Source organism: Capra hircus, chromosome 18 (genome assembly GCF_001704415.2).
Source record: "Capra hircus breed San Clemente chromosome 18, ASM170441v1, whole genome shotgun sequence".
NCBI classification, from domain to species: Eukaryota; Metazoa; Chordata; class Mammalia; order Artiodactyla; family Bovidae; genus Capra; species Capra hircus.
In genome coordinates, this window is record NC_030825.1 from 53,175,072 (window position 1) to 53,192,064 (window position 16,993).

General features: G+C 41.9%; 1 protein-coding gene and 1 long non-coding RNA gene across 3 annotated transcripts in view; both read left to right on the forward strand.

Moving 5' to 3' along the window:
* LOC102189789 (zinc finger protein 91) overlaps window positions 1–16,225 on the forward strand; it is a 35,911-nt gene extending 19,686 nt beyond the window's left edge. Inside the window, 5 exon segments of the mRNA XM_013971412.2 lie at window positions 7,780–7,842; window positions 9,230–9,356; window positions 10,238–10,330; window positions 12,639–14,430; window positions 14,432–16,225. Coding sequence (XP_013826866.2) covers window positions 7,780–7,842; window positions 9,230–9,356; window positions 10,238–10,330; window positions 12,639–14,430; window positions 14,432–14,501 — 2,145 coding nt within the window. The 3' untranslated portion in view covers window positions 14,502–16,225.
* LOC102190065 lies at window positions 3,436–6,351 on the forward strand. Of its 2 annotated transcripts, none has more exons than XR_001919513.1 (3): window positions 3,436–3,697; window positions 4,348–4,412; window positions 6,313–6,351. It is a non-coding gene; the product is annotated as an uncharacterized LOC102190065 (long non-coding RNA). The 2 variants fall into 2 exon arrangements; XR_001919514.1 differs by lacking the exon at window positions 6,313–6,351 and adding an exon at window positions 4,703–4,742.

Genomic DNA, 16,993 nt, shown 5'->3' on the forward strand with positions numbered 1-16,993 from the left:
CACGGTAATCCAAGTCTATGCCCCAACCAGTAACGCTTAAGAAGCTGAAGTTGAACGGTTCTATGAAGACCTACAAGACCTTTTAGAACTAACACCCCAAAAAGATGTCCTTTTCATTATAGGGGACTGGAATGCAAAAGTAGGAAGTCAAGAAACACCTGGGGGCAACACGCAAATTTGGCCTTGGAATATGGAATGAAGCAGGGCAAAGGCTAATAGAGTTTTGCCAAGAGAACACACTGGTCATAGCAAACACCCTCTTCCAACAACACAAGAGAAGACTCTACACATGGACATCACCAGATGGTCAACACCGAAATCAGATTGATTATATTCTTTGCAGCCAAACATGGAGATGCTCTATACAGTCAGCAAAAACAAGACTGGGAACTGACTGTAGCTCAGATCATGAACTCCTTATTGCCAAATTCAAACTTAAACTGAAGAAAGTAGAGAAAACAACTAGACCATTCAGGTATGACCTAACTCAAATCCCTTATGATTATACAGTGGAGGTGAGAAATAGATTTAAGGGACTAGATCTGATAGACAGAGAGCCTGATGAACTATGGAATGATGTTCGTGACATTGTACAGGAGACAGGGATCAAGACCATTCCCATGGAAAAGAAATGCAAAAAAGCAAAATGGCTGTCTGGGGAGGGCTTACAAATAGCTGTGAAAAGAAGAGAGGTGAAAAGCAAAGGAGAAAAGGAAAGATATAAGCATCTGAATGCAGAGTTCCAGAGACTAGCAAGAAGAGAGAAGAAAGCCTTCTTCAGTGATCAATGCAAAGAAATAGAGGAAAAGAACAGAATGGGAAAGACTAGAGATCTCTTCAAGAAAATTAGAGATACCAAGGGAACATATTATGCAAAGATGGGCTTGATAAAGGACAGAAATGGTATGGACCTAATAGAAGCAGAAGATATTAAGAAGAGGTGGTAAGAATACACAGAAGAACTGTACAAAAAAGAGCTTCACGACCCAGATAATCATGATGGTGTGATCACTCACCTAGAGCCAGACATCCTGGAATGTGAAGTCAAGTGGGCCTTAGAAAGCATCACTACCAACAAAGCTAGTGGAGGTGATGAAATTCCAGTTGAGCCATTTCAAATCCTGGAAGATGATGCCGTGAAAGTGCTGCACTCAATATGCCAGCAAATTTGGAAAACTCAGCAGTGGCCACAGGACTGGTAAAGGTCAGTTTTCATTCCAATCCCAAAGAAAGGCAATGCCAAAGAATCCTCAAACTACCGCACAATTGCACTCATCTCACATGCTAGTAAAGTAATGCTCAAAATTCTGCAAGCCAGGCTTCAGCAGTACGTGAACCATGAACTTCCAGATGTTCCAGCTGGTTTTAGAAAAGGCAGAGGAACCAGAGGTCAAATTGCCAACATCTGCTGGATCATGGAAAAAGCAAGGGAGTTCCAGAAAAACATCTATTTCTGCTTTATTGACTATGCCAAAGCCTTTGACTGTGTGGATCACAATAAACTGGAAAATTCTGAAAGAGATGGGAATACCAGAGCATCTGACCTGCCTCTTGAGAAACCTATATGCAGGTCAGGAAGCAACAGTTAGAACTGGACATGGAACAACAGACTGCTTCCAAATAGGAAAAGGAGTATGTCAAGGCTGTATATTGTCCCCCTGCTTATTTAACTTATATGCAGAGTACAATCATGAGAAACGCTGGGCTGGAAGAAGCACAAGCTGGAAGAAATATCAATAACCTCAGATATGCAGATGACAATACCCTTATGGCAGAAAGTGAAGAGGAACTAAAAAGCCTCCTGATGAAAGTGAAAGAGAAGTGAAAAAGTTGGCTTAAAGCTCCACATTCAGAAAACGAAGATCAAGGCATCTGGTCCCATCACTTCATGGGAAATAGATGGGGAAACAGTGGAAACAGTGTCAGAGTTTATTTTTTTGGGCTCCAAAATCACTGCAGATGGTGATTGCAGCCATGAAATTTAAAAACGTTTACTCCTTGGAAGGAAAGTTATGACCAACCTAGATAACATTGAAAAGCAGAGACATTGCCAACAAGGGTCCGTCTAGTCAAGGCTATGGTTTTTCCAGTGGTCATGTATTGATGTGAGAGTTGGACTGTGAAGAAAGCAGAGCGCCGAAGAATTGATGCTTTTGACCTGTGGTGTTGGAGAAGACTCTTGAGAGTCCCTTGGACTGCAAGGAGATCCAACCAGTCCATTCTAAAGGAGATCAGTCCTGGGTGTTCATTGTAGGGACTGATGCTGAAGCTGAAACCTCAATGCTTTGGCCTCCTCACACGAAGAGTTGACTCATTGGAAAAGACCCTGATGCTGAGGGGGATTGGGGGCAGGAGGAGAAGGGGACGACCGAGGATGAGATGGCTGGATGATATCACCAACTCAGTGGACATGAGTTTGAGTGAACTCTGGGAGTTGGTGATGGACAAGGAGGCCTGGCGTGCTGTGATTCATGGGGTGACAAAGAGACACTACTGAGCGACAACTGAACTGAACATACATTTTAAAATTACTACCTATAATAAAGATTTTAACCAGAAAATATCAATATTTAATATAATAAATACCACATTTCATATTAATATAAACATCCTCCTTCACCAATAGAATCCTCCTCAGTGCTCTGGCATTAAATCATAGGCTTTTGAAATGACAGTGACTCCGGTGCCCAGCTCTTCAGCAATGATGCTTGCATTGAGATAGCAGACAATTTCTTAACTTTCTGAAATTTGGTGTTTTCACATCCAAAGTAGGGATCATATCAACTTCAGTGAAAAGTTTAGGTGAGCGAAGAGCACTTTTCCATGAGGACAAGATTCCATTTTGGCCCTGTCAAGCTTGTTTTTCCTGCCAAAGCAGTGGTACCACAGGGTCTGGAGTTGGCACTGCTACCTTCTTCCTTCCTCATTGCCCCTCCCAAATCATTCCTCTTTGCCTATTCTTCTACCTCACAGCTTTAGCCTGGTAACAGCAGATTACACTAAAATGACCCTACATTCAATCACCTTGTGTCCCCTAAGTAGTTAATATCTTGTAGATTGTATCTCCCTACTTGTTCCTTGTCCAACAACACTCCTGCCATAATTGGGAGACATTTTGATTTCAGAAAGTCTTGTCTATGGAATATTTTCACTGGGGAACTCAAGGAAAGTAACAGACTCCGTGCAGGAAACCTCATTAGCACCCCGGGAATCGGGACTGTGGGATTCTTTCCGCTGTGGAATTTGGGGAAGTGTAGTCAAGGAGCTCCTCGGAGTTTCAACACTTCTTCCTGGAAAGTGAGACTCTGGTTAGTGTCCCTCGGCATTCGGGGAAGTGTAGTTCTGACACTGTTAGTTACTTGCACTGCCGCTCAGGAAGGGGAAATCTGATGAATTCTGGGAAGTGTAGTCTAGACGCCCCGCGAACTCCTAGGACTTCCGTTCAGGGAGAGTGAGGTTGCTGGTGTCTCTTCCGTGGGGCGGGCTTGTCAGTTCCGCGTCTTGCTTGCCCTTCCAAATTTCCTGGATCCATGCATGGGATGTGCAATTACCTGGCAATCGACTTAGGGGAAAAGAATCCTCGGCGGAGAGTGCAGGTGCGGAGGAGCAAAGGCGTTAGTGTGCGTTCCCCTAGGCGGAGCGGTTGGGGTATTCTGGAGACTCTGAGAGGACCAGCTCCCGTCGCATATCTCCTAGAGTAAGAGTTTCCGTGGGTTTGGGATAGCCCGTTCCTCCTCTCAACTTTCCACGCGCGCTTCTACTTCCTCATATGGGGAGTTAATCTCCCTGTGCCTCCCGCGTGCGTGTGTGTGTGTATGGGGAGTTAATCTCCTGTGCCTCCCGCCTGTGTGTGTGTGTGTGTGTGTGTGTGTGTGTGTGTCGCTCAGTCGTGTCTGCCATCCCATGAACTGTAGCCCTCCAAGCTACATGGGATTCTCCAGGCAAGAATACTGTTAGCATGCCCTCCTCCAGAGGATCTTCCCAACCCAGGGATGGACCCAGATCTCCCGCTTTGCAGGAGGATTCTTTATCGCCTGAGCCACCCATTACTTTTTGTTTTGGAAAGAGGTGATACAAATAAAAGTCTTAGCCGATTCCTGGCAAATAGTGAATGGTGATTTTTCCTTGCTGTTAATTTCTCAAAGAATGATCACCCGGGTTAGCATCAGAGATCCACCTCCAGTGACCCTTACCCTTCTTTCTATCTCTGTGCGACACTGGGTCATTCTGCACCCCTTGGGACTCGGAAGAGAAGGTTCTAAACTGCTCGGAGGGAAGGGAGGCTTTAACTTTTAATGAAGACGAGGGCTCTGTCCTGGCATTTCCTAGCATTCTTTCTTTCCCCAGCGTGACCTCAAAAACAACTACAGGAGGTAGGAGTGACTCCTGGGCTACTAACTGCAAAGCTCCACGTGAGTAGGACTTGATATTTTTCTCTTACAATGACGGTTACATCAGAGAATTTGTCCGATGTGTAATTTGACATGGGTATTGATAACAATTAACCCTTAACCGTTAACTTCAATGAGTGAAAGTATTAGTTGCGCAGTCCTGTCCAACTCTTTGCGACACCATGGACTGTAGCCCTTCGGCCTCCCGTCCATGAAATTCTCCAGGCAAGAATACTGGAATGGGTAGCCTTTCTCTTCTCTCCAGGGATCTTCCTGACCCAGGGATCCGATTCTGGTCTTCTGCATTACAGGCAGATTGTTCACCCTCTGAGACACCAGGGAAGCCCCAATGATGAGCTGCTGCTGCTGCTAAGTCGCGTCAGTTGTGTCCGACTCTGTGCGACCCCATAGATGGCAGCCTACCAGGCTCCCCCGTCCCTGGGATTCTCCAGGCAAGAACACTGGAGTGGGTTGCCATTTCCTTCTCCAATGCATGGAAGTGAAAAGTGAAAGTGAAGTCGCTCAGTTGTGTCCTACTCTTTGCGACCCCATAGACTGCAGCCCACCAGGCTCCTCCGTCCATGGGATTTACCAGGCAAGAGTACTGGAGTGGGTTGCCATTGTCTTCTTCACCAATGATGAGGGCTTTACACAAATAAATACATTGTGCCACACTATGACTCTGAACAGAAATGTTGCTTTTTTCCCCCTTCTGTAAAATGAGATTGATACTCAGAGTGCTGTAAATTATGTGCCCATAGTCACCCACCAAGTCAGGGGGCTTAACTGAGGTTGAAATTCAGGCAGTTAGTCCAGAGCTTGAGTTTATAGTCTTTTAGTCCTTAAGGCTTAGGAACCAGGTGGAATCAGGCATCATAGTTAGGAATTGATCATGAAGGGCCTTAAATCAAATAGATGGGTTTGGACTTTCCTGTGAGTTTTTAAAGTCATTGTCAACTATTTTGTTTCCCTTGTTGTGAATAATATTTCTTATTCTTACAGACTCTTATTGTGGAGCATTCAGGAATTAAGAAATTTGAGAGAAAAAATTTCTTAATTACTCATTAATCCAGGGTGTAACGATAGCAACTGTTAAGCTTCTAATATGTTTTTGCTTAGTGGCTCTTTTTGTGTATTTGTCTATAAACATGTTACAGATTTTATTTTTAATCATGCCATTTTCAATGGTTTTCCCCTTATGTGTTTTAACTATGGGAATTTCCAAACCCCAATAAGAAAGAATAAACTAATGAACTTCCATGTAATTTCATAATTAGTCTTACTGTTTTCATTATTGCCATTCCTATGACTGTTTTTTTTATTTTTAAGGCTATTTTATCTTTATCTAATGTTAAAACTATGGAAAATTGCAAAAATAGTATAAGGAGCTCTCATATACCTGTTACGCAAATCGACCAATTGTTTACATTTTGCCCATCTGCTCTGTACCTCCATCATCTAACACCAGGAAGTTACTTGTATTCAATGACAGCTTATCTTAACTTTCTGCGTAAAGGAAGCCCACATACCATGAAATCAGGAGGTGTCTTGGTAAGAGGGATTTCAGAAAGACTGATTGTAGAATTTTAGCGTCACATACTTGGTAATGTTAGATATTATACTAAAGAATAGTGTTTTATCTAGCAAGGGTCTATTAAGTTAATCATAAGTAAGTAATGCCAGATAGCATATTGGATAATGTGCTATTAAATAATCCACAGTCTTGTATTTTGTTATTTTTTTTTTAACTAAGAGTCTTCATAACTGGTTTTCCCCCAGTTCAAAGTCCAATTTTTTGCCTTATGTCGTATTTTTTGTTAATAAACATTTTACAGAATTTTTCTCATACTTTTCTTAATGTTCTTCTTTAATGTGGAATGATTCTACAACCTTTGTCTTTTTTGTTCTTGGTATTTTGTAGGAGTATCAGTTCAGTCGCTGTCTGACTTTATGACCCCATGGACAGCATGCCAGGCTTCCCTGTCCATCACCAACTCCTGGAGCTTGCTCAAACTCATGCCATCAAGTCAGTGATGCCATCAACCATCTCATCCTCTGTCGTCCCTTTCTCCTCCTGCCTTCTATCTTTCCCAGCATCAGGGTCTTTTCCAATGAGGCGGCTCTTCGCATCAGGTGGCCAAAGTATTGGAGCTTCAGCTTCAGCGTCAGTCCTTCCAGTGAATTTTCAGGGTTGATTTCCTTTAGGTTTGATGGATTTGATCTCCTTGCTGTCCAAGAGACTCTCAAGAGCCTTCTCCAACACCACAGTTCAAAAGCATCAATTCTTTGATGCTCAGGTTTCTTTATGGTCCAACTCTCACATCCATACATGACTACTTGAAAAACCATAGCTTTGACTAGACGGACCTTTGTCAGTAGCATAATGTCTCTGCTTTTTAATATGCCGGCTAGGTTTTTGGGGGTGTATAGAGTCAAGTTATTTTGGAGAAAGTTCTTCATTTGAGGTTCGTCTGATGTTTTCCATTTTTAAGTTCAGATTATGCATTGTTGGCAAAGGGATTCCACAGAAGCGGTGAGGTGTCCTTGTCACTGCAACATAGCTGGAGCCAGAGGATATCAGTATATCCCTATATTAGTAAACTCAGCTTTGTTTGCTAGGCTCAAGTAATGTCTGTCAGGTTTCTTCATTGTAATCTTTTTTAATTAATAAAGTTTTTTAATAGGGAGATATGTTTATTAATTCACATTGTACTATAAAGAGAAGCTTCTCCTTCCCTACTTATTTATTTATTCATTCATATATAAATATTAGTATTGACTCAAGCCATCAATTCATATTGAAAATCTAAATGACATGTAGATTAATAAACATTTACTTTTACCAGCCTGAAATATGTGTGTCATAGAATTCACCCATTTCAGGTGTACAGATGAATGATTTTTAGTAACTTTGCTCAGCAGTACAACTATCGCCATAATAATTTGGAACATTTTCATTTCTGCAGTTGGATTCCTTAGTTAAAACCCCCATTCTCTCCCCAGAAACCCAGGGTACCACTAACATACTTTCTGTCTCCATAGATTTGCCTATTCTAGACATTTCACACAAATAGAATCATACAGTATGTAGTCTTTTGTGTCTGTCTTCTTTTGCTTTCCATAGCATTTGCAGGGTTTACCCATGCTGTAGCATAATCAGTACTGGATTCATTTTCATGCGTGCATAATATTCCATTCATTCACACATAGGCCAACATTCCAGTTGTTTCCAGTTCTAGGTTATTATGAGTACTGCTGCTATGAACGTTCATGCACTCTTTTCACAGGAAGCATCTGTGTGGATGAGCAGTGACCCAAGCTACTCTTTCGTGTCTTTTTCTGCCTTCTCAGACTCTCAGAACTCCCTCAGATAGTTCTGACCTCCTAGAACCTGTATAACTCAGGACTGTGCCCATCCCTAGGCACAGGAGGAAAGATGACCACATTCAAGGTGAGTAGCACCTGCCTTTCTCACTTTAAAGTTCCATCTCATTGCTCAGATTGTTACACGTTTGTTTCGGGATGACTCAAGCAGAACAGGAGACACGGGAGACATTGCATTGTCCTTCTTGAGTTTTCTTTGTGTTTGTTTTTATTTTATGTGATTATTATATATTTTATGGAGTAGAAAAATGACTAGAAATGAATAACTCTCCCATTTCATTACTTCCCTACTGGCAAACTAACTGTTTTTATTTTCTCTTTGTCTTTTCCTCATGTGCATTTATAACTGTATTTGTATTTATGGTGTACATCTAACTTTAAATTATGACTTTGTTCCTTTTATATTGTATATTTTTTTAAATGGGTACTTCACATTTGCCACTGTATTGATATACCTTTTTTTGGGGGGGGGGGGCGCCTTTTTATTTTTGACTACTTTCCACCTGTAGACATTTAGGTGGTTTACAAATTTGACTGTTCTAGGCAACACTTAAGTGGACAGCTTTCTTCCATGATACCTTTTCCCCTCAAATCAGTTCTGAAAACAATGTCGGTGTTGTCCTTGATGTACTATGCATTCAATATAGAAAGAGTACATTTGATCTGTGTTGTGTTGGCTGTTTCTTAGGTAGAATATCCAAATAACAGCATGGCACAGCTCTTCTTTCTTTCTCTCTCTCTCTCTCTCTTTGTTTTTTTTTTTTTTTTGATGCACCACACGGTTTGTGGGATTTTAGTTTGTTAAAAAGATTTGGGGAAACTTCCTGGTGGTCCAGTGGCTAAGATTCCATACTCCCAATGCAGGGGGCCTGAGTTCAATCCCTGGTCAGGGAACTAGCTCCCACATACCCCAACTAAAAATTTGCATGTCGCAACTGAAACCTGGTTCAGCCAAATAAATAAATAAATATATTTTTTTTAAAAGTTGGTATAACACCAGACACATGTAATGTCCATCTTACAATCAGTGGCTACTTGAAAAGGGAAAGTGCCAAGAAGGTGGAGAGGGTGAGTCGGAAGTGAGTCCAGATTCTGAGGGACTCAGTCAGTCTGTTGCCACTGAGGAAGGAGAATCACTGAGGAAGCCACTGAGGCTGAGGAAAATCAGTGTGTGGCACTGGCAGGATAGAAGAAGGGCTGGGAGGTCTGCAGATTGACTGAAGTCCTTCAGAATCTGAACTCACATGTCACCCATCCTTTCTTTTCCATAGCCACACTTCCGAGGAGGCCGAGGAAAGTCAGTGTATGGTGTTGGACAGAAGGAGGGGGACTGGGAAGTCTACACATTTCCACAGGAGCCAGAATATCTTTTCATCATCCACCTCTTCTTCTTGGCTTTGTCCCTCTTCCACTGGACACTGGTTGTAAGATTGAGCTGAGATTGTTTGTTGTAGGAGGCAGTGACCTTCACAGATGTGGCTGTGACCTTCACGGAGGAGGAGTTGGGGCTGCTGGACTCGGCCCAGAAGAAGCTGTACCAGGATGTGATGCTGGAGAACTTCCGGAATCTGGTCTCAGTGGGTGAGGACAGGCGCCCTTTCTTTTTTAAAATATATGTACTTGGCTGCTTCAAGTCTTAGTTGCGGTATGTGGAATCTAGTTCCCTGACCATGGATCAAACCCAGGCCCCCTGCATTGGGAGTGCAGAGTCTTAGTCACTGGACCACCAGAGAGGTCCCAGGCACCTTTTCTGACAAGGTCATCTCCCTGGTTTGGCTTTGTGTCCTCAGATGTGGAAGGCTTTTGGGGTATTGAAATGGCATTTGGGGACCTGACTTTTATACCAAAGCTTTTTAACAAAATGAGAGAGAAAAATATCAGAATTCGTCAGGAAGAATGGAATACATTGCAGGAAAAACTCTGGCCAATTGTGTGAGTCATATAAGAACCAGTGAGGGGAGATTTAATTAAAATAGGCACTGGTGAGAAATTGGTTTCTGTAATACTTACTGTATTTATGTGTCCAGGTCTTGAAATATTGGTATTTTGGGGGTTTTTTTGTGTTTTCCTTTTAACTTTTTGACTGCACCTTGGGCCATGAGGGATCTTAGTTCCCTGATCAGAGATCAAACCCGTGCCTCCTGCATAGAAACTCAGAGTCCTAATTGCTAGACCATCAAAGAAGTTCCAATATTTTTTCAAATAGGTCATGTTTTCTTAAAAATATTTTAATTACCCTCGTTTTGACTCATTGATCAACATTAAATACAGGAATCTTAATTTCCAGTAAATTGTACTGTTAGTGTATTCATTTTCTCTTCTGTTTTTCTGACTTTAAATTTATTCATTTTTAATTGAAGGATAATTGCTTTACAGTATTGTGTTGGTTTCTACCACATGTCAACATGAATCAGCCACACAGTGTGTGTTCATTTGAAATGTTAAACTCTGCATGTTCACAGGGTGTCACCCCTTCAGACATGATATATTTCACTTAGAAAAGGAAAAAAGGCTTTGGGTGGTGAAGACAGCAACCCAAAGAGAAGGCAAGTCAGGTAAGAACCAGGCAGATGGGGGTCCTTAGAGAAGCCCTCCCATGTGTTTTTACTTCTCTTCTCTAACACCTTTGTACTGGTTGCCCTGCCCCTCCTATAGTCTGTTTTCCAAGTAGCAGCCAAGAGTGATGCTTAGGAAAGACTGCCATTCCTCTCTTCCAAATCTTTTATAGCTTCATATTTTTCTTAAAGTTAAACCTCTTAAAGTGGCTTCTGCAGTCCTCCAGGATCTGCTCATGGTCCCCCACTGTCTCTCTGATTCCTTTCCTCTCGCTCTTTGTCTCCCACCCATGCCATACACCACGCCAGGCTCAGACTCGCCAGGGATGCGGTATCACCTGCGGCTGCCTGAGAAAATCACTGCAAACACCATAGCTTAACACAACACATGTTGAACATCTTACACTTCCAGAGGTCAGAGGTGTGGTGTGGTTTCACTTTGGAGGTTCTGGGGGAGAATCTGTGTCTTTGCCTTTGCTCGTGGCCACCTTCCTCAAGCTTCACGGCTAGCGACATCGCTTCTCTCTGCCCCGTCCTCCCTTGTCACGTGTCCCTCTTCTGCTTTTTCCCTGCACCACACTTCTGCTTCGTAGGAGACTTTTGATTGCATTGAGCCTCCCACTCCACCCCAAAGTAGAGGATGGACTTACATTTTAAGGTCAGCTAATCGGCAGCCTCAATCCTGTCTGCAGTCTTAATTCCCCTGTGCCACATAATCTGACATAGTCTAGGCTCCAAAAATCAGGATGTGAGTTCTTTGGGGGACAGTTACTGTGATCACAGCAGATACTTCCGCCTGTGAGCCCTTAACTCCGCCAGACCTACTCTTCTACCTCTGGTCTTCCAGCTCCCTCCCTTTCTGCCTTCAGGTCTCCGCTCAGTTCCCACATCATGAGAGAGGCCCTCTCTGACCACCCTGTGTAAAATTCTATCCCCCCTTTTCTCTCCTCATTCTGCATCTTACTGGATCTCACAGACTTTGCTTGTTTATCACCCCTTTCTCTGCATTGGAGTGTGATCACCAGGAGTGTGGAGTTTTGTCTGTCTTGAGTACCCGGAGCAGCCCAGTATGTGGCAGGCATCTGTAAATATTTGTTGACTCTGTGTGAGTTTGATGGATGGGACGGGAGAGCTCTATTTCTCTCAGTGTGAAGGGGATAATTATAGGTCATGTAAAAACCAGAGTGAAGGAAGGAGGTTGCAGAGCATTTTTCGTCTTTTGATGATTGCCTATCTGATTACTTTCTTTTTTTTCTTCCTTTTAGTTTTTAAAATTTAGTTAATTTTCCCAGTTCCTTTCTATTTTAATTTCTTTCCTTTTTTTCTTTAATTTAAATTGAAGAATAGTTGATTTACAATGTTGTGCTAATTTCTGCTGTGCAGCAAAGTAACTCAAGAAGTTAGACTCAGTTGTTGAGGTGTTTTTTTTTTTTTTTGTAAAACATGAACCATGGTAAGAAATGCATGCTTTGTCATAACCAAAACCTGCATTTCAGGTGTTGGAGATTTACATGTATCACTTTCATAGGTATTTCATGTGATGACCCCTTTCCTGTTGATGATGATACTGGTTTTTTTTTCTTTTTAAATATTTATTTTTATTTACTTTATTTTATTCGGCTGCACTGGATTTTCCAGAATGTCATATAGTTGGAATTATACAGTATGTATGCTTGTCAGATTGGCTTCTGTTTAGAAACTTAGAAATATGTATTTACATTTCCTCCACATCTTTTCCTGGCTTGGTAGTACATCTCTTGTTAGCACTGAATAATATTCCATTGTGTGGAAGTACCATACTTTTTATTTATACATTCACCTGCTGAAGGGCATCTTAGTTGCTTCCAGGTTTTGTTTACAAAAAAAGTTATTGCATTCCCTTAAAGTTCTAGTTGATTCATATTTTATTATCTATATAACTTTTTTGTCTGCATCATTTACTAACTATAAAGTTTACTATCTGAGATTCTACACTGCCTTTGAATCCAATAGAAAGTGTCTATAGGTGAACAGTTTGAATCTAATTATCAATTTTTCAAGTTAAATTTTTGACGTCTAACTCGCACCTCATGGAGGAAGCTCACACCAGTGGGTTTTGCTACGCTTAGTGGTGGTGGGTAGGAGCGACCTGGACCACCACGTGGTTTCCGTTGGCATACAAACCAGAGCACATGACACACAAAGGAAGAGACAAACTGAACATTCTCTGGATTCATTCACGTCTCATACTCTCTCCCAAATGTGAAATCTTGAAAACAGTGAACAGAACCTTCAGTTGTCCACATCTCTGAATTTTGTGTCTTTGCAGAAGAAAAGATCCAAAGTGAGATGGAGACTATTTCAGAAGTAGGACCACATGAAGAGCTTTCCTGCTGGCAGATCTGGCAACACATTGCAAGTGACTTAACCAGGTGGCAAGACTCCAGGATAAACCGTTCTGAATTCCGCCAACAACGTGACTCACCTAGCCAGAATGGGGCAGGACTATCTGTAATTCACACAGGCCAGACACCTTCTCAGTGTAATGAATGCACAAAATCTTTTGGTGATCTCTCCAACTTTGATCTTCATCAACAAATTCACTCCGGAGAGAAGTCTCATACATGTTGTGAGTGTGGAAAAAGCTTCTGTTACAGCTCAGCGCTTCGCATTCATCAGAGAGTTCACTCGGGAGAGAAACGCTATAAGTGTGATGAGTGTGGCAAGGAATTCAGCCAGAGTTCACAGCTGCAAATTCATCAGAAAGTCCACACTGTAGAGAAGCCGTTCAGATGTGAGCAGTGTGGGAAAGGCTTCAGTCGTAGATCAACACTTACTGTTCATTGTAAATTACACACGGGAGAGAAACCTTACAATTGTGACAAATGTGGAAGGGCTTTCATTCATGCTTCACATCTTCAGGAACATCAGAGAATCCACACTGGGGAGAAACCGTTCAAATGTGATATATGTGGTAAGAACTTCCGCCGCAGATCAGCACTTAACAGTCATTGTATGGTCCACACCGGAGAGAAACCATACAAATGTGAGGAGTGTGGGAAGTGTTTCACTTGTAGCTCAAATCTGCATATCCACCAGAGGGTCCACACAGGAGAGAAACCTTATAAATGTGAGGAGTGCGGTAAATGCTTCGTTCAGCCTTCACAATTTCAGGCCCATCGAAGAATTCACACCGGAGAGAAACCATATGTATGTAAAGTGTGTGGTAAGGGCTTCATTTACAGTTCAAGTTTTCAAGCCCATCAGGGAGTCCACACAGGAGAGAAACCATACAGATGCGATGAGTGTGGGAAGACCTTCAGGATGAAAATCCATTATCAAGTTCATCTGGTCGTCCACACAGGAGAAAAACCCTATAAATGTGAGGTATGTGGGAAAGGCTTTCGTCAGAGTTCATATCTTAAAATCCATCAGAAGGCCCACAGCATAGAGAAACCCTACAAGTGCGAGGAGTGTGGGCAGGGCTTCAATCAGAGTTCACGACTTCAGATCCACCAGCTGATCCATACTGGTGAGAAACCATATAAATGCGAAGAGTGTGGGAAGGGATTCAGTCGTAGAGCAGATCTTAAAATTCACTGCAGAATCCACACTGGAGAGAAACCATACAATTGTGAGGAGTGTGGAAAAGTCTTTAGTCAGGCCTCTCATCTTCTGACCCATCAGAGAGTCCACAGTGGAGAAAAGCCATTCAAATGTGAAAAGTGTGGCAAGAGCTTCAGTCGGAGTTCACACCTTCAAGCCCACCAAAAAGTCCACACTGGAGAGAAGCCATACAAATGTGGGGAGTGTGGGAAGGGCTTCAAGTGGAGCCTGAACCTCGACATGCATCAGAGGGTCCACACAGGAGAGAAACCATATAAGTGTGGGGAGTGTGGGAAGCACTTCAGTCAGGCCTCAAGTCTTCAGCTTCATCAAAGTGTCCACACTGGAGAGAAGCCCTACAGATGTGACGTGTGTGGTAAAGTCTTCAGTCGGTCTTCACAGCTTCAGTATCACAGGCGAGTCCACACAGGGGAGAAACCTTACAAGTGTGAGATGTGTGGTAAGAGCTTCAGTTGGCGCTCCAATCTTGTAAGTCATCACAAAATTCATACTGGAGATATATGAAAGTGATGAGAGTGTTAAGAACATCAGGGAATTGTCAAAGGAAAGAAGTTGCACAAAATGATTGTGTCAAAAAACTCATGTGCAACCCTGAATTCTTGCAAGCGTCAGGTCTCATAGGAGAGAAGGTATTGCTTGTCGAAGCAGTAGCTGAACATATCCCAGTGTTCACCAGACCACACAGCAGAAACCTCCTCTGACTGGTGCAGTAAGGATTGCATTCAGAACTTTGACATTCGTCAGATACCACTTAGGGAGATAGCACTTAGAGAGGAAGAGTTTGGTCTTGCCTTAATGAAAGTGTAAGGATGGGCTTGTCAAAACTGATGTCCAGGAGAATGTGAGCTCCATGAGGGCAGGGACTTGGATGCTGAATCTACACAACCTTAACATCGACTCTTGTTTGTAGGTGTGGTCAGCTCATGTATGTTAAATAAACCAAAAGGGGGAAATGTACACTATATGAAAATTGTTTCAGGGGAGGAAACCTACCAAGTAAATTTAATTCAGAAAGTGATCATTTGTTGAAGTATAGAAAACCACTTGATATTGTAATCTGCAGTATTAATATGATATGAGCCTATTGCAGCTGGCTCCTTGCCTCCCACAGCCTCTGTTCTCAAGTAGGGTTATTTTCTGAGGCCCTGTCTAGTTTTCCAAGGATTGTGTCTAATATAAAATTGAACTGTTTTGTGATTTTCTTTCCTGACAGTACAAACTGAAAATGTTACTAACTTTGCAACAATAGGTAACTGCATACTTTACAATTGATTTTTTTGTGAGTCACTCAATGTTAAGGTGGGATTTACTGTAACATTTTGAAAATGTCACAAAAATGGTCACTAGAAAAAATTTTGTTAGTCGACCTTGAACTTACTGATTTCTAATTCCCTGCATTTTTATCCAGACTTTGAAATGTTTGTTTACTAAGAACTGTAGCATTTCTTCTGTCAAAACTTCTCAGGTAGAGGCTATGCCATATTCTTCACACACATCCATTCCTACCCAGGAAACTTGTAGGAATTTGATAAAATTATTAAATGTATTATTGAGGCAAGATTGACATTTATGTCCTTTGACCTACTGGTTAGCAGTAAAGCATGGTTTTGGGAAAGGAGTACTTATCAGTATATAGGTTATATATCTCTTTGATCTCAAATTCATATAATTGAATGCTTTTGACTATGAGGTTAAGATACGAAAAAGATAAGCATCACATCAATGATGTCACTGAATTTTTTAAATGGAAATAAGTGTACAGCTGTAGGAATTTGAGTTTTGCTATATTTGTATATTAATCTGAAGCCATTAAAATTATGGCAAATATAATGGCAAGAGATACACAATATGGGCTTTGAGAGGTCACAGATTGTAACCTTCAGATTATAATCGAATCTGTGTGTGTGTGCATGTATGTGTGTGCATGTATGTGTATTCATGCACACATACATCTGTATGTAGACATGCATAAGATCGTGTGTAAAGGGATACTCTTCCATAGTGGTTTTCCTTAGTTAGGAGCATTTTGTGGTATTTTTTTCATTTTATAATTTCATGTTATGGTTTTTTTCATTGACTAGTACTACCAAAGCAAGAAATTACAACAGAATTTGAAAAAATTACTACTATATATCCCTTGTAGTTAACACCTCATAATATGATTGTTCTCTATTGTCATAAGGCATATAAAGATCAAAAATTACAATAGGATCCCAGAAGCCAATTTCAAAATTAAAAAAAAAAATCTGATTGTTTTGCATACACAGATAAATTGATGTTTCAACCATTGAATCTTTATGCTGTACTTTAAATACATAACATGGAGAGGGCAAATTCAGTAGCTGGAAACGAAGTAGGTATACATTTAGTGGCATCTGACTCTGCGACCCTGTGGACTGTATCCTGACAGGCTCCTCTGTCCATGGAATTCTCCAGGCAAGAATACTGGAATGTGTTGCCATGCCCTCTTCCAGGGGATTTTCCGACCCAGGTATTGACCCCATCTCCAGCACTGCCGGCAGATTCTTTACATGTGTGGCTCAGCTGGTAAAGAATCCACAAAATACCACAAAATGCAATGTGGGAAACCTGGGTTGGGAAGATCCCCCAGAGAAGGGAAAGGCTACCCACTCCAGTATTCTGGCCTGGAGAATTCCACAGACTGTATAGTCCATGGGGTCGCAAAGAGTCGGACAGGATTGAGTGACTTTCACTTTTACTGTTGAAAAGATGTGCGTGAGGAGGGAACACAGAATTACAACAGAGGACCCTCAGTGTGGAACCAGTAAGGACAAAGCATGTTTGGTCACATTTCAGGTATTGAGGTATTTTGACTTTTGACTATAGCCCATTCCAAAGAAAGCCCAGTTTCCTTCTCTTATTTCAACAGTAAAACTCTGGGGTTTACCAGGAAGCCTCTGTGGCTGGTAATGCATTTGGGCCCTTGGACATGTCCAAAGTGCTTCTAAGCTTGTGACCCTGTTCTAAGGCTGACGCGGTAGACTGGCAAGACATTTGCCTGAGACCTTAGGGGTTAAGGGAAGTGAAAACTAGGGG